Source organism: Salmo salar, chromosome 24 (genome assembly GCF_965601325.2).
Source record: "Salmo salar chromosome 24, fSalSal1, whole genome shotgun sequence".
NCBI classification, from domain to species: domain Eukaryota; kingdom Metazoa; phylum Chordata; class Actinopteri; order Salmoniformes; family Salmonidae; genus Salmo; species Salmo salar.
The window spans coordinates 28,979,509-29,002,635 of NC_138314.1; the positions used below are offsets into that span (position 1 = coordinate 28,979,509).

Sequence of the window (23,127 nt, forward strand, 5' to 3'; positions counted from 1 at the left end):
GGTTGTCAGCTGTTGCCACACCATTTAGTCCTCCCCTGATAATGATGTTTCTGAAATAATGATCAGTCTGTTTCAAAGCTGAATGTCTTCTGTAGCTTCTAAATCTTCCTTCGCCAAAATGGGTCAACGGCAGAGCAGAGGTGGCTGGTAGGAGTTAGAGGACGGGCTCATTGTAATGAATGGAATAAATTGAACAGCTACCATGTTTGATACCGTTCCATTTAGTCCATTACAACCTCTAGCTCCTCTGAAGATGGCACATAATCCATGAGACTACAGGCCCAGCATTTATTTTGTTTAGAACTCTGGCAGTACCCAAGCCCTGCGCTCTCTCCGGTACCATTACTAGGGGCAGATCTGACACCTTCCAGTGTTTTTTTGGCATTTTCTGAGGTGTAGAGCTATCCAATCCACAACTGGCTCCTTGCGTTATCACGGACACTGCCATTGGCTGCAATGAAACCACCAACTTTAAAATCCAACATCCCACGCAGCTGCGTTACAAGTTAACACTTGAATGCGTGATATTGTCTAGACTAAATTCCCCCCCATCCAAATGTAACGAGACAAAAAGGGTAATTTTGCACCCATCAAAGTGCATTACATGTTTATTTTTGCAATTTACTGAATGAATAAAAAATGAAGGCATTGAATGTGTGGTGGCTGTACAATGGCACAAACCTGCACAAGGAACAATCGCTCTCCCCTGCTTAAGTTAATTTGCTTCCATAATTTCACTTACACACTAACCAGACCAAGGCAGATGCTAGTCATTTGTGAGAACAATGGTGTGTGACCAGAACTGATGCTCTTCATATTGAGCTGCAAAAACCACAAGTCGATGTGTAATTTAATCACGCATACAGGCTGTAGATCTTACAAGTTGTCTATTTTGGGTCTAACAATCTTTACATTGATATTCACCACAGCACTTTAAAGTCATGCACCCACAACTGTTCCAAGTTGTACAGTAAGTCACACAATGTAGTGAGGCTAAGCAAAGATGATCACCTAATAGGATTAAAAGGAACGAACTTCCTTGGTTCTCATGCCATGTCCATAGGCAGAGAACTGAAGTCATTCTTTGAACTAATACTTAAAGGCCAATTAGTTCCATGAACATCACTTTAGTCTCTGTTTTGGAGATGATAAATGTCAATGTATTAGTGTCTCAAAACAAATCATGTGAGAAAGTTATTGGTGTTTAACATTTACATCTAGATGGCAGTATTTCCTTAGGTGGAAAAGAGACAATATTTACTACAACTATCCATAATTCTTATCAAGACTAGCATAAGTGATGTCAAAATACACATTTTCATGCACAGAACAGAGCAAATATTAACAAAACCCTACAACTTGATCTACGTGTCAGTCCGATCCGCTACTTTAGAGCATAAAAACATCATGAAGGAAGTCAAGGCAACTATTTGTACAACAGAAAAGAGTCGAGGCACATTGAAATACAGAAACTACAGTGTACGATACAACTCAATGGATTTTCAGAATTTGGAAGTGTGATGACTGGTATAACGGAGGCGTTTGTCATGAGGAAGCTCTCTTCTCCTCGTATGGTGACTCATACACGTCCATGGGGGGGCAGGTGCAGACCAGGTGCTGGTCACCGTAGATGTCGTCAATCCTGGAGATGGATGGCCAGAATTTGGTCTCAGGCCTCACGAATGGCTGGAAATGGGGAAAGCGAGTTTACTCTTTCTAATAACAAATTGTAAGCAAGGTAATGTGTAAAGATTTTGCTAACACTGATGTTGACATTTGCATGAAAACAGACATTTTTAATGGAGTTGGTAGTGTGTGATGTTTTCCAGAGAGATGACTCACCAGGGGGAAAGCAGCATACTCCCTGGAGTAGGGCCTGTCCCAGGTAGAGGAGGTGATGCTTGCCAGGGAGTGAGGTGCCATCTGTGGACACAGACCCCAGTGAACACCTATTTTAGCTGCTCTGGTGACATACAGCAACTCGTGCTACATTTTAGGTGCTACCACTAAAAGCACAGATTTATGCTCAATAACACTATAATAAAAGGTTGTCCATATCACAGTGGTATTTCTTAAACCGTCTAGTGAAAATCTTTCTTTTAAAGTTCAAACTCCACTCCAAATAATGTTGACTCATCCTATTCTCGTATGTGGCCAAAGCATACATTAAAAAATAATTACACTTCAGAAACCCCATCTCAATCAGACAGTTTCAAAAATGCTTGCCTTTTCCTCAGAGGATGTCAACAACACAAAACAGTTAAGTTGAAACTAACACCAATTTGACTTAGTAAAATTGCAATGAGTTTAATGACCACTGTATGTAGCTGATTGCATGGCTTGACACAATTTGTTAGTTGTCTGAGTCAGGCCAGTGACGTACCTTCAATGGGTTAATGCGGGCATCCATCCTGCCTTCCTCAATATCTGCTATTTCCTGTCTGATTCCCATCAGCGAGTCACAGAAGCGGTCCATCTCTGCCTTGTCCTCCGACTCAGTGGGCTCGATCATCAGGGTTCCTGCCACGGGCCACGACATGGTGGGGGCATGGAAACCTGACCAAGGTTAGACACACAGGGGGATGAGAAGGCTCACGAGGAAATTCAATAATAAAACGTCAATTTTTTTTACTTAGAGTAAGAGACAAGTGGACCATGTTGACTTTTCAGCAGTGCCCAACTATCCGTTAATGCAGTGTGTTCCAGCTCACCGTAATCCTGTAGCCTTTTCGCCACATCCACCGCTTCAATGTTTGCGGACTTCTTGAATGGCCTCACATCCAAAATAAATTCATGAGCACAAAAGCCTGTGGACCAAAACAATCGGTGTTAAAGCAACATTTTGCTAGTGTTGGCTAATTACTGAAGGACTTTATAAAGTGATGTAATCAAAAGCAAAATGTTTACTTTTATTTGGGAGTGTGACCGTCCATTACAAATGGAATATGGTTCCAAGTGACAGATGCAAAGGTATTGAAGTTTAGGAACAAAATCTAAGAAAAGCATCTGGCAATAATTGTATGATCTTCTGTGTAGAAAAGATACTGCTTTCAGTGATGGTGTTCTTTTTCCCTCCAGTCAGATTTGGTGACTGGTCCTGTCCACTCGGTTTTAAGTCCTGTGCAGCTTGTGCTCGTCTTAGAGGGAAAAAGACACGCAAGTGTTCCTGCGAGTCTTAGCTTTCAGGAATGGGGTCATAATAGCTTATAGCTCCAACTGTTCAAAAATGTGAGCCACATTTGTAGGAAGTAAAACAGACCGCTCGGTTTGTCCCGACCGCTTTTACCGGATATCAAAGGTCACTCATGTACCCGTGGTTCTATGAACTAAATGGCGAATTAGTTTCTCTCGTGACCCCATCTTCAAATCAGGAAATCCGACAAGGTCATGACCCCTAGTTTGGAAAACGCTGTAAAACGGGGTGAATAGGAATTACCACTCACCTTTCCTGCCTTTGAAGAGGATTTTGTAGTGGCTCTCCAGTCTCTTGGCCATATAGTTGGCATTCAGGATAGCCACCTCTGTGGCGTGAACCAGCCCCTTGGCTCCCATCATCTACACAGTAGGATACAAGGTCAGGGTCTATATCGACATGTACTCAACTGATGTCGCTGCTTTAGTTGCATGTTCTCTCTCTGCATTTGCCTAGAAAGACAATTTGAGTATCCTGAATAACACTATTCTAACAAATCTATCATTATTGAAATTCCATGGCACTGAACCATAGGATGCATGTAATGTCATGACTTGTGTACTGGAGGCAGCTCTGCAGTGGTCACAAGCTAGCATAGCCACAAAGTCATAGGTTTAAAATCAGATTCTAACATTAACCACAACGCTAATCCTGATGACTAACCTTAAATTAAGACCAAAAACCACATTTTGGTTTCCATTACATTTTCACAATATAGCCAATATTGACTTTGCATCTGGCCAATCTAGCAGATACCACTCAGTTCTTCCTCCAAGCCAATATTCATGACAAACGTCAACCTGCTCATAGGATAGATGTAGTACTGACCTTGATGTAAGCCCAGGAGATGGGCAGGATGGCACTGGAGCCCCAGGGGGCAGCACTGATGGTGCCCAGGGAGCTGGACATGTTGCCGGCTGACATTAAGACCACTGGGTGGCTAGGCAGGAATGGGGCGAGGTGCTCCTTCCTGTTTATCATACACAACTCGATTTAAAGTCAAAAGTAATTACTTATCCACTTTTTATATTGTGTTTTTCTTTGCACTAATACTTACTGAGAGTAGTGTTTCCTAACCAGGATAAAAACTCCACATTTATAATGGATTTGGCCAGTTATAGATTTGCTTCGGGCAGTTTGAGTTTGTGCTTTGCCCACCAATGTGCATTTGAGGGAAACTATCCAGTTTGTCACTTACACTCCAATAGGTCCCATCCCTGGTCCTCCGCCTCCGTGGGGGATACAGAAAGTCTTGTGGAGGTTCAAGTGAGAGACGTCAGATCCATAGTCACCAGGACGACACAGGCCCACCTGTAGAGTAGAGAGCAGAGCAGGTAGGAGAGAGCGGTGATGACAATGTGGTAGAAAGGCAATTCTCCAAAGTTACTCATCTACAGAAGAGGGCACTACTGTACTCTGGGGGTAAAATGCATTAGACCTGGGTTAAAAAAATTATCAAATTGAATAGCTCAAATACACTACATGACAAAATTATGTGGACACCTGCTCATGGAACATCTCATTCCAAAATCATAGGCATTAATATGGAGTTGGTCCCACCTTTGCTGATATAACAGCCTCCACTCTTCTGGGAAGGCTTTCCACTAGATGTTGGAACATGCAGGGACTTGCTTCCATTCAGCCACAAGAGCATTTGAGGTCAGGCACTGATGTTGGGCGATTAGGCCTGGCTCGCAGTCGGTACTCCAATTCATCCCAAAGATGTTCGATGGGGTTGAGGTCAGGGCTCTGTGCAGGTCAGTCAAGTTCTTCCACGCCGATTGACAAACCATTTCTGTATGGACCTCACTTTGTGCACGTGGGCATTGTCATGCTGAAACGTCCTACCCCAAACTGTTGCCACAAAGTTGGAAGCACAGAATTCACTAGAATGTCATTGTATAATGTAGCGATAAGATTTCCCTTCACTGGAACTAAGGGGCCTAGCCCGAGCCATGAAAAACAGCCCCAGACCATTATTCCTCCGAACTTTACAGTTGGCACTATGCACCAGGTAGCGTTCTCCTGGCATCCGCCAAACCAGAGTCCAATGGCTGCGAGCTTTACACCACTCCAGCAAACTCTTGGCATTGCGCATGGTGATCTTAGGCTTGTGTGGCTGCTCGGCCATGGAAACCCATTTCATGAAGCACCCGACGAACAGTTCTTCTGCTCACATTGCTTCCAGAGGCAGTTTGGAACCAAGTACCGAGTGTTGCAACCGAGGACAGACATTTTTTTTTTTTACACTCTACACACACACTCGGTGGTCCCGTTCTGTGAGCTTGTTTGGTTTACCACTTCGCGGCTGAGCCGTTGTTGCTCATAGACGTTTCCACTTCACATTAACTGCACTTACAGTTGACCGGAGCAGCTCTAGCAGGGCAAAAATTGGATGAACTGACTTGTTGGAAAGGTGGCATCCAATGATGGTGCCACGTTGAAAGTCACAGAGCTCTTCAGTAAGGCTATTCTACTGCCAATGTTTGTTTATGGAGATTACATGGCTGCGTGCTCAATTTTATACACCGGTCAGCAACGGATGTGACTGAAATAGCCAAATCCACTAATTTGAAGGGATGTCCACATACTTTTGGCCATGTAGTGTATTTATGCTTGAGAATGGCACTTCCTGTTTTGGCGGGAAATACTGGCTTACCCAGAGAGAAAAGTGATTTATTCTCAGGACGGAACATTTGTAAAATACTGAAAATATTCAACCGTACGCTGTAGAATAGTGTAATCCCTGAGACACTTGTAAAAGAAAAATATACTTTCAAAAGGTTCTTTCAAATACACTTCTGTAATATGACTCAATATTAAAATAATGGGTCCATGATTCAATTAACATCTGGATAAGCAACCCAATTTGTTTTTTTTCCCCAAAAAAAAGTCTTTCAACAGTTTTAGTACACAGCTTATACTCTTCTCTCACCTGTGCGTTCATATTAGCACCGTCCAGGTAGACCTGTCCTCCGTTCTGGTGGATGAGATTGCAGACATCATCAATGCTCTCCTCAAACACACCGAAGGTGGAGGGGTACGTGATCATCATGGCTGCCAGGTTAGTCTTGTGTTTGTCCACCTGAGAGGGGAATAATGTGTTAGTCTGTGTCTCTGCAACATAACCGTCCACTTTTAAGTGGGGGTAATTGACCGCCAATTACACTACCAGTACATAGTGAGTGACCTGACTGTCGGGCCATCATGTTCCGCAATGATTTTTTAGAGTAGCCTTTCAATCTAACCAGCCACACTAACAGTAAGCTTAGCAGAATCCCTCCAACCAGCTCTTACCAGTGCCTTGAGATTTGCCATGTCAATGTTGCCATCCTTGTCCACCTCCACCACCTGCACCTTCATGCCAGCCATCTGGGCACTGGCCGGGTTGGTACCATGGGCTGACTTGGGAATCAGACAAACCTGAGCAAAAGGAAAATATCAGAAACAGTTACACTCAGACCATCAAAGTAAAAGACAGAATTAGGCCTAAACAAGTCAACCATTAGATATGCAATCACAGTATTAAGATTTCGAAGCGCAAATCTCCAATTGACATCAAACATGATTGAAAATAGGTCTTCAATTTATTTTATCCCTTTAAGGAGACTTATTTTGACATTTTGCAATATTGTCACACAAGGTCACCAAGACCTGTGTGTTTGTTGGGTAACGTTTACATCCCCCCCTCCTTCCCCAACAGGAAAAACAAACCGAGCTCAATCTATTTTGCCCATGACTTGCAGTTCAAAAAACACCAAATATGGGATCTTGGAATCAAATAACTTCCAGACAGTGTGGTATTTTCTGTCCCTTATTTGCACAACTGTGGACCTTGACTGTTTCAAGAGCTCATGTCACCATCAAAGAAGTGCTTATGACAGTAAAAAAAAAATCAAGGCTAAATTATAAAACTGGAAAGCTACTTGAACGAGCAGTCTTATCTTCGTTCACTATTCTATCATATTCCCATCACCGGATGTACTCAAGCCACTTCAACCCAGCACATTGTGACACTTGGGGCCTTTCAAAGTTCCTGTAGAAGTATCCAACAACCCTCTTCTTCAGATAGAGCTTTTCCAATACAATGTCTGTTGACAAACAAGTGATTGTACTTAAAACAAGTCCCTTTATGGCTTTACATGTGATAAATGATTGTAGGTGGGTCTAAGTATCATGTATTACATACAGGTTGTTTACATGGAAATGGGTGACGGCAGAAAACATTCAGACTGAAAATGAATTATGGTCATTTGTAGTACGCAAACCCCAACATATACTTTGATATAATGTTATAACAATTAACCAAGGGTGGGTTATTTTGACTCTACAGGGCCTAGCATGTGTGCTAGCAAATATGTGTTTAGTTTAATCAGAACCATACTTACTGTTCTATGGGCCTCTCCTTTAGAGTTCAGGTAGGCTTTGATGGCCGCGAGGCCAGCGTATTCTCCCTGAGCGCCACTGAAAGATGAGGTTATACAGTCTTAAATGTACCAGACATGCTCACAGACACATGCTCCCAGTGAAGTCTCAGCATAAGCAAACGTGCCGAGTTCAAAGGTTAGTCTATATGAGCGTCATAGTAACTGTAAAGGAAAAGCATGGAATAAGAGTTTAACAACCAGGCCGCTATCTTTCCAGGCCAATGTAGCACGATGTGCTATTCATCAGCCCCATTTATACTGATAAGTGGGGGACTTGGAACCATAGTTATCAGCCACAAACTGACAGTTCTATGATCAAGTAAAATTAATCAATTGGACAATGTTATATGTGTAACAGAGGGCGACAGGGAAATCACGCTCGGATGAGGAGTCTGGGAAACTGAAATCCCAGTTGGTCATGAATACCCCAGACTGAATATTGCTGTCGGTGAGGGGCTTACCTGTTGGGTTGGAAGGAGATCTTGTCATAGCCAGTCACCTCACAGAGATCCTTCTCCAGCTGCCTGAAGAGCTGCTGATAACCCTCAGCCTGGTCCAGGGGACAGAAGGGGTGAAGGTTGGCAAACTCCTTCCAGGTGATGGGCTAAAAACAGTGGGAAAGAGAGAACAAAGGGAGAAATATGGGAAATGACAGTCAGCGATGTCCTTACAAGTCATAGGGTAAGCTAGTGTTTTTCACTCCACCACAAGGTGAAAGAAAAGATTCATTAATCAGGGTTGGGGTCAAATCAAATCGAAGAGTCAATTCAGGAACTGATTTGAATTTAAAAATGGAAACTTTTAGAATAAATAGCTTTTAAGTTTATTGGGAAACCATTGCAAGCTAAAGCCCTTTAATTATTGGTTCAATCTCAGTACTTCCTGAATTGACTGCTTTCTAACCGAATTGACCCCAACCCTGATATTCACTCACCATGAGCTCTGAAGAACTGTTTAGCTTCATTGTGCAGGAACCCTGACATGGAAAACAAAATGGATATTACAAATGCCGATGGCCGAGAAATCTTTTCAGTAGTTCGTAGGTTTTTAGTATTCAGACCATGTAAAAAAAGCTCCAAAGTAAAACATTTCTTCTTTGCTTTCCCATAACTCACCAGTGGGATCATGCTGTGAACCAGAGAGATGTCCTTGTTCTCCAAGCGTTTCATGTAGCGCACAATGTTGGTCTCCGAATGGTAACTGCATGGGATGAAGAATAGGAGTGAATCAAGATTATAAAGATACGTTTTAGGCCTAATGTGTTATTTTACTTTAAAAACCTTAGTGCTTAAACCCTGTATTGTCCAGTATACAGTACCAGTCAAAAGTTTGCACCTACCAAATCCAGGGTTTTTCTTTATTTTTACTATTTTCTACAATGTAGAATAATAGTGAAGACATCAAAACTATGAAATAACACATGGAATCATGTAGTAACCCAAAAAAAAAAAAGTGTGAAACAAATGAAAATATTTTATATTTGAGATTCTTCAAAGTAGCCACCCTTTGTCTTGATGACAACTTTGCACCCTCTTGGCATTCTCTCAACCAGCTTCATGAGGTAGTCACCTGGAATGCATTTCAATTAACAGGTGTGCCTTGTTAATTTGTGGAATTTCTTTCCTTCTTAATGCGTTTGAGCCAATCAGTTGTGTTGTGACAAGGTAGGGGTGGTATACAGAAGATAGCCCTATTTGGTAAAAGACCAAGTCCATATTATGGCAAGAACAGCTCAAATAAGCAAAGAGAAACGACAGTAAATCATTACTTTAAGACACAGTCAGTCAATCCGCAAAATGTCAAGAACTTTGAACGTTTCTTCAAGTGCAGTCGCAAAAACCATCAAGCGCTAAGATGAAACTGGCTCTCATAAGGACCGCCATAGGAAAGGAAGACCCAGAGTTACCCCTGCTGCAGAGGATACGTTCATTAGAGTTACCGGCCTCAGAAATTGCAGCCCAAATAAATTCTTCAGAGTTCAAGTAACAGACACATTTCAACAGCAACTGTTCAGAGGAAACTGCGTGAAATCAGGACTTCATGGCCAAACTGCTGCAAAGAAACCACTACTAAAGGACACCAATAAGAAGAAGAGACTTGCTTGGGCCAAGAAACATGAGCAATGGACATTAGACCGGTGGAAATCTGTCCTTTGGTCTGATGAGTCCAAGATTTTTGGTTTCAACCACCGTGTCTTGGTGAGACGCAGAGTAAGTGAACGGATGATCTCTGCATGTGTGGTTCCCACCGTGAAGCATGGAGGAGGAGGTGTGATGGTGCTTTGCCGGTGACACTGTCTGTGATTTATTTAGAATTCAAGGCACACTTAACCAGCATGGCTCCCACAGCATTGACCAAGAAGGAGAGTGAGTGCTGCATCAGATGACCTGGCCTCCACAATCACCTGACCTCAACCCAATTGAGATGGTTTGGGATGAGTTGGACCGCAGACTGAAGGAAAAGTAGCCAACAAGTGCTCAGTATATATGGGAACTGTTGGAAAAGCATTCCAGGTGAAGCTGGTTGAGAGAATGCCAAGCGTGTGCAAAGCTGTCAAAGCAAAGGGTGGCTACTTTGAAGAATCTAAAATATATTTTTGTTTAACACTTTTTTGTTTACATGATTCCATATGTGTTATTTCATAGTTTTGATGTCTTCACTATTATTCTACAATGTAGGAAATAGTCAAATAAAGAAAAACCCTTGAATGAGTAGGTGCGTCCAAACTTTCTACTGGTACTGTATGCGTAACAACCTTATGCTATCAGTGCAAGGAATTATCTACCAAGCATCAATTGGAGTTTGGGACAACAAAGACAATTAGTAATCACGGAACATCAGCTAATGTCTCTCACCAGTCTGGTGTCATTATACTGATAATATGATGATCGCTGAGAACACAAGTCATCAACAGTTATGGCATAACAAGCTCCTCCTTATGACGGTAAATATTGTAATATGTGGCAGATACAAACAGACCAACCTGTTGAAGACTGTGTGAATGAGGTACTTGCTGGTCCTCTTGAAAGGACTACCCATAATGCCTTTCACCCTTTCACCCATCTTCTCAGCAATCAGCTCCTGTAAATTGAGATTTAAATGAAATTTGATATTTGTCCAATGGCTTCAAGATGGACCTTTGCACTCTCTTAAGAAAGCAATGCTGAATATATGCATAATCTTATTCCATTGAAAGCAATCGTACCGCTGAGGATTCACATCCAAAGACCCAGAGCAGATCGTCCAAGTCTCTCTCCGTCACGGTCTCATCCAGAGACACACCTAACTAGGTAAAGAAATAAATCATTTCAACCAAAAGTCACCTTGTCCGAGAATTTTACATGGTTATCAAAACATCACGCCAGGGTAAGCCTAAATGAAACACAGCCCTTATTTTAAGTGTTTCTAAAATCCCCTATGGGAAAAATGAATGTTACAAAAACAATTGGAACCATTTCCCTGTTTGACTGCTAGGTTATGACACCGCCACTGTGGAGCTCTATGGAGGGGGTCTTAATATGAGTGTATCTATGCTTCTGTGTGCTTTAATGACAATGTATTCTAAGGGTCAAACGTTGTCAATAAAGCACATGTAATAACTCTGGGTGGATGTGTATGTAATTTGTTCCCGAACTGTATCTGTTACTACTCACCACTCCATCACTGTAGACACGCAGATTGATCTCCCTTTGGACAGCCCTCTCCAGGATGTCCTTGGCTGCCACACTGCAGCCAACCTTCAGCGTGTCGAAGAACATCTCACTGTGCAGCCTGTGTCCGGCCCGCTTCAGACCTGATACAAAAGGAGGGAGAGAGGCATTTAAAAAAATAAAAATAATCTAAGAACACATTTGTAAATCATCTGAAAATAAGCAATGTTACCATTGTCTTTCTCAATAAACACTTTTGGTTGAAATTTGCTAACCATTGATTGATCGTAAAAATGGATCTGTGCAGTCAGGGTGTCGGAGGACATACCTTCAGCCAGTATCAGTGCAGCATTGTGTGTCCTCTCAGCAATGTGCTTTAAGCCCTGGGGTCCATGATACACCCCAAACATGGCTGCCATGTTGGCCAGCAGAGCCTGAAAGACAGATACATTTGAAGGTGAGAAACTTTCCTTTAAATAAAATGTTTAAAAAAATATATTAATGAAGACAAGGGGTGTACAGCGTGTCGGTATTGGGGGGGGGGGGGGGGGGGTGTACAGCGTGTCGGTATTGGGGTGGGGGGTGTACAGCGTGTCGGTATTGGGGGGGGGTGTACAGCGTGTCGGTATTGGGGGGGGGGGGGGGGGTGTACAGCGTGTCGGTATGGGGGGGTACAGCAGGGGTGTGTGTACAGTATTGGGGGGGGGGGTGTACAGCGTGTCGGTATTGGGGGGGGGGTGTACAGCGTGTCGGTATGGGGGGGGGGGGTACAGCAGGGGGGTGTGTACAGTATTGGGGGGGTGTACAGCGTGTCGGTATTGGAGGGGTGTACAGCGTGTCGGTATGGGGGGGGTACAGCAGGGGGGTGTGTACAGTATTGGGGGGGTTGTACAGCGTGTCGGTATTCGGGGGGTGTACAGCGTGTCGGTATTCGGGGGGTGGGGGGGGTGGTGTACAGCGTGTCGGTATTGAGAGGGGGGGGGGGGGGGGTGTACAGTACCTGTGCAGTACAGATGTTGCTGGTGGCCTTGTCTCTACGTATGTGCTGCTCTCTGGTCTGCAGAGCCAGACGGTACACCTCCTTACCAGCTGCATCCCTGCAGACGAACAAGGGACATTTCAAACCAATGTGCATCGAGATAGTCTTTATGTACATGTGCATTCTGTATAATTCAGTCTTTTCCACTGTGAGCAAGAATTATATAAAGTCAATCAACATGTTGTTTATAAAGCCCAACATTTTACAATCTCAAGAGACCTGACTTCCATTCTGAAAAGGGCCAATGTGAATCTTAAGGGCCCTCACCTGGTCACTCCCACCATCCTGCCAGGCATCATCCTGACCAGGTTTTCTTTGACAGAGAAGAAGGCAGCGTGGGGACCACCGTAGCAGAGTGGTACTCCGAACCTCTGGGAGCTGCCAAGGGCGATGTCCACCCCAAACTCTCCAGGGGGGCGCAGCACACACAGGGCCAGCAGGTCGGTGGCACAGCAAGCCAGAGCCTACAGGGATGAGAGACGGGGAGTCTTCAAACAAGTCACTTCGGTACCAAACTGGAATCACCACATAATAAAGGGTCCTTTCCTACCAAACGAGGAGCAAGAAATCCAAAATAACACAACCAAACCCCAACCCACATTTACTTTAAGATAGCATCCTAGGTTAATAAACCATTACTACCAATGTCAGATGTAGCAGCTCTCTTACCCCTCCCTTGTGAGCACGGTCCACCAGCGCAGTGAAATCCTCCACTCTGCCGTCGGTGTCTGGATACTGGAACAGCACACCGCTCACATCCTTCCCACTGAAGTCCATCTCATGAGGCAGTTTCAGCACCGTCTTGACCCCGATGTAGCTGTTGGTCAACAATCAGAGCACCCATAATGAGGATGCTGCTTTTAGTACACAGTTCTAACCTTGGTCCGAGTGAAGCTTTGAAGGATGTCCGTACTTGGCTCTGGTCTGCACCACAGCAATCGTCTGAGGGTGGCATCGTGAGTCGATGTAGAACGTCCTTCTCTTGTTCTGTCTGTAGGGAACATAACAACAAACAACTTGTTGGGCAGCCTGACCAAATCCACATAGAAATTGAGTTATAGATCTATCATTCTCATTGAAAGCAAGTCTAAGAAGCCGTAGATCTGTTCTATGTGAATTATTTCTATGCTTCCCGTTCTTACGTTTTGTTTTAGCGTCTTTAACTAAGTTTTGTACACCAGCTTCAAACAATCTTTTTGGTTATGGAAAACATTTCACAGCGGTTTAGATGGAACAATGATTCTCTACACTATACTTGCTTGTTTTGTCACAAATTCTGCAAACTATTACAATTTTAGGAACCATAGTGCAACTTTAACATGTGTAGGGCCAGGAGTTTTTCCTGAAAAAGTAACCTCACCAGGAGAAACTCTGGGCCTTATTTATAGACTATAACTAGATCCTATACATGAACTATACTACAGTAACTACCCTTTAATGGTCAGCCACTATTTCGCTTATGTTTATTCTCCCCTCACCTATGGCAGAGCTGCATGGCCTCAGCGGCGGCTGTCGCCTCATCCAGCAGAGAGGCGTTGGCCACAGCCATGCCCGTGATGTCACAGATCATGGTCTGGTAGTTGAGCAGACTCTCCAGGCGACCCTGAGCCACCTCAGGCTGATAGGGTGTGTACTGTGTCACCCTGAGGAGAACAGGAGACACAGAGAAATGATTACATGTACTTGCTACGACTGTGATATGTGGTTGTCTCACCTAGCTATATTAACCTGTTTGGGATAGGGGGCAGTATTTTCACGGCCGGATAAAAAACGTAACCGATTTAATCTGGTTACTACTCCTGCCCAGAAACTAGAATATGCATATAATTAGTAGATTTGGATAGAAAACACTAAAGTTTCTAAAACTGTTTGAATGGTGTCTGTGAGTATAACAGAACTCATATAGCAGGCCAAAACCTGAGAAGATTCTATACAGGAAGTGCCCTGTCTGACCATTTCTTGTCCTTCTGTAGCCTCTCTATCAAAAATACAGCATCTCTGCTGTAATGTGAAATTTTCTAAGGCTTCCATTGGCTCTAGGAAGGCGCCAGAAAGTGGAATGATAGCTCTGCAGTCTCTGGGCGAAAAACAGCAGGGGTTTTTGTGAGTGGTCCTTCTGAGGACAATGACACTGGAGCGCGCGTGCACGAGACGACTCCATTTTTTTCTTTCACTGTTTGAACGAATACAACGTCTCCCGGTTGGAATATTATCACTATTTTACGAGAAAAATCGCATAAAAATGTATTTTAAACAGCGTTTGACATGCTTCGAAGTACTGTAATGGAATATTTTGAATTTTTTTGTCACGAAACGCGCCGGCGCGTCAAACGCACGAACAAAACAGAGCTATTTCAATATAACTATGGATTATTTCGAAGCAAAACAACATTTGTTGTTGAAGTAGAAGTCCTGGGAGTGCATTCTGACGAAGTACAGCAAAGGTAATCCAATTTTTCTTATAGTAAATCTGAGTTTGGTGAGTGCCAAACTTGGTGGGTGTCAAAATAGCTAGCCGTGATGGCCGGGCTATGTACTCAGAATATTTAAAAATGTGCTTTCACCGAAAAGCTATTTTAAAATCTGACACCGCGATTGCATAAAGGAGTTCTGTATCTATAATTCTTAAAATAATTATGTTTTTTGTCAACGTTTATCGTGAGTAATTTAGTAAATTCACTGGAAGTTTGCGGTGGGTATGCTAGTTCTGAGCATCACATGCTAATGTAAAAAGCAGTTTTTTGATATAAATATGAACTTCATTGAACATAACATGCATGTATTGTATAACATAATGTCCTAGGAGTGTCATCTGATGAAGATCATCAAAGGTTAGTGCTGCATTTAGCTGTGGTTTTGGTTTTTGTGACATAGATGCTTGCTTTGAAAATGGCTGTGTGATTATTTTTGGGAGGGTGCTCTCCTGACATAATCTAATGTTTTGCTTTCGCTGTGAAGCCTTTTTGAAATCGGACAGTGTGGTTAGATTAACGAGAGTCTTATCTTTAAAATGGTGTAAAATAGTAATATGTTTGAGAAATTGAAGTTATAGCATTTTTTAGGTGTTTGTATTTCGCGCCACGCTATACTATTGGATATTGGTGAGGCGTTCCGCTAGTGGAACGTCTGTCCCAAACAGGTTTTAAGATGAATGCACTAATCGCTCTGGGTAAATGACAAAAATATTTGTAAAAATGTAAGAATGTATTACAATACACAGAAAAACCAAACAGTTTTTCAAGGAATCAAGATACTAGGGTGAAGTGGGTGGAAGTTTATGAAAATAAAAAGTCAGTGCTGTCTTGTTTTAAGTCAGACAAAAAACAGATCCCAAGATCCCACATGTGAGGATGTAATTTAATGCAGTGCAAACCTAAACTGGAAACTTGAGCCTCAAGTCAAAAGATGTATTTGATTAGGGGCACGTTTTTCTGCAATGTAGCAATTAGTGCTTTAATGACAAGCAGAAGCCCATACATATATGCACCTTGAGTGCACAATCAAATATACAGCATCTTGCCCTACTGATGGAGACTACTTGGCTAGATGCAGAACACATCACAACTCTTTTGTTTTTGTGTATTTGTACCAAAGTGACCATTACCATCCTGAATTCTCCAGAAGGTTTCTCTGTATAACTGGAGGCACTGAGCAGTTGTAGTAGCCCATTCCAATATAAGACCTCCACACCTTGTTCTTTGATGCAATCTTTTGGAGATGCTCCAAGACTTCATTCTCACCTGCAGAAAGAGAGATCACAATTGGCATCACATATATTTGAGGAAAAAGTGCATTAAACAATTATACCCATACATTTTCTGAACAAACCACTCAAACAAAATGGGCAGTAACATCATATAGCATCAGATTCACTGTCAAAATGGAGTGGAAAGGAAATTACACTAAACAGCTTTGTGTACTCCACGTCACTCTGTCGTGTTCTGTATACAACATTTCTGTGCGTGTAGAATGCACTTCCATTTGTGCATCATATTTCTATCTATTGTACCATATGGGCCCTTTCCCAAAGGTTAGTAATCTAGCCTAATTCTCCAGTGCTGTAGGGGAGATCAGCCAATACACACCTATACACTGGAATTCCTCAGGCATTCCGTCGCTGCTTAGCAACGCCCTCAGCAAGGAATGGACAATACTACCCCTCTGAATCGAGTGCCCAAAAGTACTCTCATAATCAGGATGAGCATTTCTCTGGTGATTTCTAATGGGGTATACCACCACACGATCAGAAAACGGTGAACATTTGCAGTTTGAGTTTAGGTGGCACAAAGAATTTAACTGTAAATCCATTTTTAAAATATTTACTGCTTTATGACTCAGCTGCACAAGAGAAGGCTGTTTGGAAATCTAACATTTGACAACTAATAACAAAACAAGTGAAAGCATTATCAGTAGTGGAGGCCAGTGGTTTAGTGTGGGGGGGCCTACTGTGGAGCTGCACATTTCATTAGAGAGGACAGTTTTCCCATGGTCACAAAGTTCCTCAAAGCATCAGAAAAGCCTGATTCAGAACCATCCAGCACATCTATTGTTGTGAAGAGAATCCCTTGCTGGCTTTGCAAACCAAGCCCCCCCCTCCTAAAAGCTGAACAAGCCAAAAGCAGTATGGCCTCCAGTTTGTTCCTTCAGCATGGTTAGCTACATAATGGAACAAGACAGAAAGGAGTGACCGAGGGTGGTCTTAGAACCCCCCTCGACCTTCTTATTAAGCATTGTGAATATTAAGTCAATCATTTTGCATAACAATAATGTTGGAAACTCCCCAAATAACAGATAAGTGTTATTTTATAGCATCTGATCAGTAAGTAGTACAGTGGAATTTGAGTACACTAGGCCAAGCCTTCATTACCAATTGAATTACTTATTCCTCTCACCATGTTGAGCACTGCTGGAATATCAGGATAGTGAAAACAATGACTAATGTAACTGATGCAAAACAGAAAATTATGCAGCAATAATACTAGGGATTTTGACAGCTGAGAGTTTCAATACATGACATTGACACCCCAAAACGAGTAGTTTGTATTGCATTGATTATTGTAGAGATGGATCACTGGTAAGAGTGCATCAATGTGGACTGGTGAGAATATTGGCAAAATAAGAATAATCTTTGATGTGCCTTCAATGAAAATTGTCATCAGCAATACTTTTGTCTGTTTTCAAATTACTTTGCTTAATTAAATATTGTATATTATGTCAATATTGTCAGTTTCTTTAGAACAATGATTTTAATAAATGCAATCCATTACACAGAACAAGGTAAATTAGTAATACAATGTACTGACATTAGTCATATGTTTATAGCCTTGTAAATCTCAAGTGATAACAGTATGAGACGTCTGTCTCTGGTGGAATTATGCAGGGGTTTGCCAGGGAAATGTGCCTAGTAAGTGTTTTGTAGACAATAAACTATTATTGATAGTAAGACATTTAAAAAGTCTCCTAATTCTCTTAATCGATTGAAAATCCGTCTGTCTATTATTAAATGTCAAAAAAATATGTATTAAAGTAAGAATACCAAAACCCATCAAATTAACCATATTAGGAATTCCATGAAGCACGTTTGCACATGTCATTCGTCTGTGATGTAATGTTAACGGCTATAACCAGATTGAACTGGACTTGGGACAGGAGCTCAAGGCTGAACTTTACACTCCAATTGCCATCCTATTAGCATCGGCTTCCCAACAGGAGATTGGTGCTGCTCGTTGAGTTCCGCAAAAACAACTCCAAATATGTTCAAAGGAAGACTCAACGGTGAAGAGGGCTTCACAATAGGAGTGCAACCTACATTTCAGCCAGTCGCTTGCTTGGCTTGATTTACAATGTTAAAAGAAAACTCAGACCAGCAAAATAGGCTGACTCAACAATAACATGTGCCGTTAAAGATGATGGAAAGAAGATAAACTTACAGAGAGGATCATCCATTTTCATACTTCTTTGAATACGGATGGATTCTGGAACTGTATCTTCTATCAACTGGGCGATTGACTGAAAAACAATGTATAGATCACAAAAAAACGCACTAAAACTATATACATTGTTGAAAGTTCAGCTGTTTATGACAAGAAACATGCAAGAGCGCCTGCAATTCATTAGATCGACACATTAGCCTACTTTCTGTCCTATCAATTCTCCATCCAAATGTTTATAAATCTTACCTCAAGTCCAAGAACATCCAGCATCTCCCTTTTCTCCCTTTCGCCTGGACCAATATGTCTCTCTGCAAAATCATCGTGTCTCGGCAGTATTCTGTCTATCTGTCTGGAAGAAGCATAGACTGCAGACGTCCGAAGACCGCGGACAGTTACAAAAGCATTGCGGTTTTGGATTCTAGTCTGTAGTTTCCCAAAGATTCGGCTTTTACCAGATATATGTCTGCAAGGTGCATGTGAATTCACCGATTTGGCGAATAGGATCCCCCAAGACTTTGCACAGCTTTGCATTTTTAACTCACTAAAACAAAAAGCTATTCAAAGAAATCCTTCACACTTCCGACCTCAACTGAAACCCTCAGACATGTGATTTCTCCAAAAGTCTCTGCCATCTACTTCAAACTGCTTAGTTTATACGCCTGCCCCTTAAAAAAGAACTAACCAATCGATAAGAGAAAGGTCGCTGACGCGCTGACGAGCCCCAGTCAAACAGCTGCAGTGAACTTTCTCACGTGCCCGCCCACTGTAACTAAAACGAATCCGCTGCTTTGTATCGGGCGACCATCATCTCCCGCCAGTTAGCTGTCAGTTGGAGCGAAGATGCTGTGTTTTGTATTAATTAAAATGTATTACATGCTTACGACCATAGCAAGAGCGCTCGAAACGACATGCCATTGCAGTATGCTTGTGCATGTGTAGGAGAATCGTCTAAGTAAGTAAACAGTGCAATCCCATTAGGTACAAAATGTGTGTTTTACATCTTTATCTCAATTATTTTATTTCCATTATTTTGTAATGTGCCATCCTTGGGTAATATTCACAGGGCCACCAGGAGGCATGTTTTATCATGCTGGTTGATGTAGGGTACCTTAATTATCCAGTTATTTTTAATATTTGTTGAAAGCAATATAATGATGGAACTATCTTGCCTGATGGATAGTGCCTGCCATGACAGAAATTGTGAAGGGGTAAGAAAGGTAACATCGAATGTTGTTTTAGAATGGAGGTCACATTGAAGCCAAGCCTCTTACTGCCTTTTTAGCAATCTGGACCATATTCAGTATTGTTGACATCTTTGCAATAATGTTTCTAAATTAAACAATTATAAAATACTTTGAGCACAGATTAACTGAGAATGGAGGCTGCTTGCACCATAGAGATCCTATTCAATTACTAGAGGGGTTATATTATCCCGAATGGGTGAAAATCTTTGTCAGGGAGAAATCCAAAACCAGTCTAATTGGAATCAATGGCATTAGAGCCATAGGGGATGCATTCCCTGCTTGTACTTATGCAGGAAAATAAAAGTATGGCATGTGATGTATCAGAAATTATGTAAGGGAATTATAGTCAGCTTAAAATATGATCATATAATTATACATACAGTTTATACAGGTTTATACCAATCTTCGATATAAATAGCCTAAAATATACAGTACCGTTTAAAAGTTTGGGGTCACTTAGAAATGTCTTTGTTTTTGAAAGAAAAGCTAATTATTTTGTCCATTAAAATAACATCAAATTGATCAGAAATACAGTGGAGACATTGTTAATGTTGTAAATGACTTGTAGCTGGAAACGGCAGATTTTTTATGGTATGTCGACATAGGCGTACAGAGGCCCATTATCAGCAACCATCACTCCTGTGTTCCAATGGCACGTTGTGTTAGCTAATCCAAGTTTATCATTTTAAAAGGCTAATTGATCATTAGAAAACCCTTTTGCAATTATGTTAGCACAGCTGAAAACTGTTGTTCTGATTTAAAGAAGCAATAAAACTGGGCTTCTTTAGACTAGTCGAGTATCTGGAGCATCAGCATTTGTGGGTTTGATTATAGGCTCAAAATGGCCAAAAACAAAGAACTTTCTCCTGAAACTTGTCAGTCTATTCTTGTTCTGAGAAATTAAGGCTATTCCATGCGAGAAATTGCCAAGAAACTGAAGATCTCGTACAAAGTTGTGTACTACTCCCTTCACAAAACAGCGCAAACTGTCTCTAACCAGAATAGAAAGAGGAGTGGGAGGCCCCGGTGCACAACTGAGCAAGAGGACAAGTACATTAGAATGTCTAGTTTGAGAAACAGATTCCTCACAAGTCCTCAACTAGCAGCTTCATTAAATAGTACCTGCAAAACACCAGTCTCAATGTCAACAGTGAAGAGGCAACTCCGGGATGCTGGCCTGATACAGCCTGGATTTGAACCAAGGACTGTAGTGACACCTCTTGCACTGAGATGCAGTGCCTTAGACCACTGTGTCACTCAGGTGCCCTTGGCTCAAATATACTGCTTGCTTATCAGTAAACAATGAGAATTATTTTCATGCCAGACACAGGTAGAATGTCCATCAAGAGACAGTCAACCCAAGAAACCATATATATGGTCCCTCAAAAGTATTCACCCCCCTTGGCATTTTTCCTATTTTGTTGCCTTACAACCTGGAATTAAAATTGATTTTTGTGGGGTTTGTGTCATTTGATTTACACAACATGCCTACCACTTTGAAGATGGAAAATATTTTTTGTTGTTGTGAACAAACACGAAATAAGACAAAAAAACTGAAAACTTGAGCGTGCATAACTATTCACCCCCCCAAAGTCAATACTTTGTAGATCCACCTTTTGCAGCAATTACAGCTGCAAGTCTCTTGGGGTATGTCTCTATAAGCTTGGCACATCTAGCCACTGGGATTTTTGCACATTCTTCAAGGCAAAACTGCTCCAGCTTCTTCAAGTTGGATGGGTTCCGCTGGTGTACAGCCATCTTTAAGTCATACCACAGATTCTCAATTGGATTGAGGTCTGGGTTTTGACTAGGCCATTCCAAGACATTTAAATGTTTCCCCTTAAACCACTCGAGTGTTACTTTAGCAGTATGCTTAGGGTCATTGTCCTGCTGGAAGGTGAACCTCCGTCCCAGTCTCAAATCTCTGGAAGATTGAAGCAGGTTTCCCTCAAGAATTTACCTGTATTTAGCGGCATCCATCATTCCTTCAATTCTGACCCATTTTCCAGTCCCTGCCAATGAAAAACATCCCCACAACACGATGCTGCCACCACCATGCTTCACTGTGGGGAGGATGTTCTGGGGGTGATGAGAGGTGTTGGGTTTGCGGCAGACAGCGTTTTCCTTGATGGCCAAAAAGCTACATTTTTGTCTCATCTGACCAGAGTACCTTCTTCCATATGTTTGGGTAGTATCCCACATGCCTCTTGGCGAACACCAAAATGTGTTTGCTGATTTTTTTTCTCGAAGCAATGGCTTTTTTTCTGGCCACTCTTCTGTAACGCCCAGCTCTGTGGAGTGTACAGATTAAAGTGGTCCTATGGACAGATACTCCAATCTCTGCTGTGGAGCTTTGCAGCTCCTTCAGGGTTATCTTTGGTCTCTTTGTTGCCTCTGATTAATGTCCTCCTTGCCTGGTCCGTGAGTTTTGGTGGGCGGTTCTCTCTTGGCAGGTTTGGTTTGTGGTGCCATATTCTTACAATTTTTTAATAATGAATTTAATGGTGCTCTGTGGGATGTTCAGTTTCAGATATTTTCTTATAACCCAACCTTGATCTGTACTTCTCCACAACTTTGTCCCTGACCTGTTTGGAGAGCTCCTTGGTCTTCATGGTGCAGCTTGCTTGGTTGTGCCCCTTGCTTAGTGGTGTTGCAGACTCTGGGGCCTTTCAGAACAGGTATATATATATATATATATATATATATATATATATATATATACTTAGATCATGTGACAGATCAGATTGAATCATACTACACTGGCTCCGACGCTCGTCTTATGTGGCAGGGATTGCAAACTATTACAGACTACTACAAAGGGAAGCACAGCCTCAAGTTGCCCAGTCACTACCTGACGAGCTAAATCACGTCCATGCTTGCTTCGAGGCAAGCAACACTGATGCATGCATGAGAGCATCAGCTGTTCCGGACGACTGTGTGATCACGCTCTCCGTAGCCGACGTGAGTAAGGATCCTGGGACTAAACACCTCCCTCTGCAACTGGATCCTGGACTTCCTGACGCCCCCCCCCCCCCCCCCCCCCAGGTGGTGAGGGTAAGTAGCAACACATCTGCCACGCTGATCCTCAACACTGGAGCTCCACAGGGGTGCATGCTCAGTCCCCTCTTGTACTCCCTGTTCACCCACAACTGCATGGCCAGACACGACTCCAACACCATCATTATTAAGTTTGCAGACGACACAACAGTTGTAGGCCTAATCACCGACAACGACGAGACAGCCTATAGGGAGGAGGTCAGAGACCTGGCCGGGTGGTGCCAGAATAACAACCTATCCCTCAACGTAACTAAGACTAAGGAGATGATTGTGGACTACAGGAAAAGGAGGACCGAGCATGCCCCCATTCTCATCGACGGGGCTGTAGTGGAGCAGGTTGAGAGCTTCAAGTCCCTTGGTGTCCACATCAACAACAAACTAGAATGGTCCAAACACACCAAGACAGTCGTGAAGAGGGCACGACAAAGCCTATTCCCCCTCAGGAAACTAAAAAGATTTGGCATGGGTCCTGAGATCCTCAAAAGATTCTACAGCTGCAACATCGAGAGCATCCTGACTGGTTGCATCACTGCCTGGTATGGCAATTGCTCGGCCTCTGACCGCAAGGCACGACAGAGGGTAGT

General features: G+C 42.5%; 1 protein-coding gene across 1 annotated transcript; it reads right to left on the bottom strand.

The window, feature by feature from the left end:
• Nucleotides 1-576: 576 nt before the first annotated feature.
• Nucleotides 577-18,871, bottom strand: LOC106585394 (glycine dehydrogenase (decarboxylating), mitochondrial). Its single transcript, XM_014171546.3, has 25 exons — nt 18,489-18,871; nt 18,240-18,318; nt 15,914-16,049; nt 13,788-13,952; nt 13,223-13,300; nt 12,979-13,126; nt 12,577-12,773; nt 12,271-12,367; nt 11,599-11,704; nt 11,274-11,413; nt 10,826-10,906; nt 10,604-10,701; nt 8,736-8,820; nt 8,555-8,596; nt 8,082-8,224; nt 7,582-7,657; nt 6,491-6,616; nt 6,129-6,278; nt 4,392-4,504; nt 4,022-4,163; nt 3,444-3,555; nt 2,712-2,807; nt 2,384-2,556; nt 1,843-1,923; nt 577-1,686 (listed from the first exon to the last, which is right to left on the bottom strand). The coding sequence occupies exons 1-25, from the start codon at nt 18,771-18,773 to the stop codon at nt 1,546-1,548; spliced, it is 3,090 nt and encodes a 1,029-aa protein (XP_014027021.2). The 5' UTR covers nt 18,774-18,871; the 3' UTR covers nt 577-1,545.
• Between the last annotated feature and the right edge of the window lie 4,256 nt (nt 18,872-23,127).

Excerpts from the sequence above, each read along its gene's own strand:
- LOC106585394 (XM_014171546.3), bottom strand. The coding sequence starts at position 18,773 with ATGCAAAGCTGTGCAAAGTCTTGGGGGATCCTATTCGCCAAATCGGTG. Across the intron at positions 8,597-8,735 it reads TTCACAGCATGATCCCACTG|GGTTCCTGCACAATGAAGCT; the intron begins GTGAGTTATGGG and ends TTTCCATGTCAG. Across the intron at positions 1,687-1,842 it reads AGTATGCTGCTTTCCCCCTG|CCATTCGTGAGGCCTGAGAC; the intron begins GTGAGTCATCTC and ends CCCCATTTCCAG.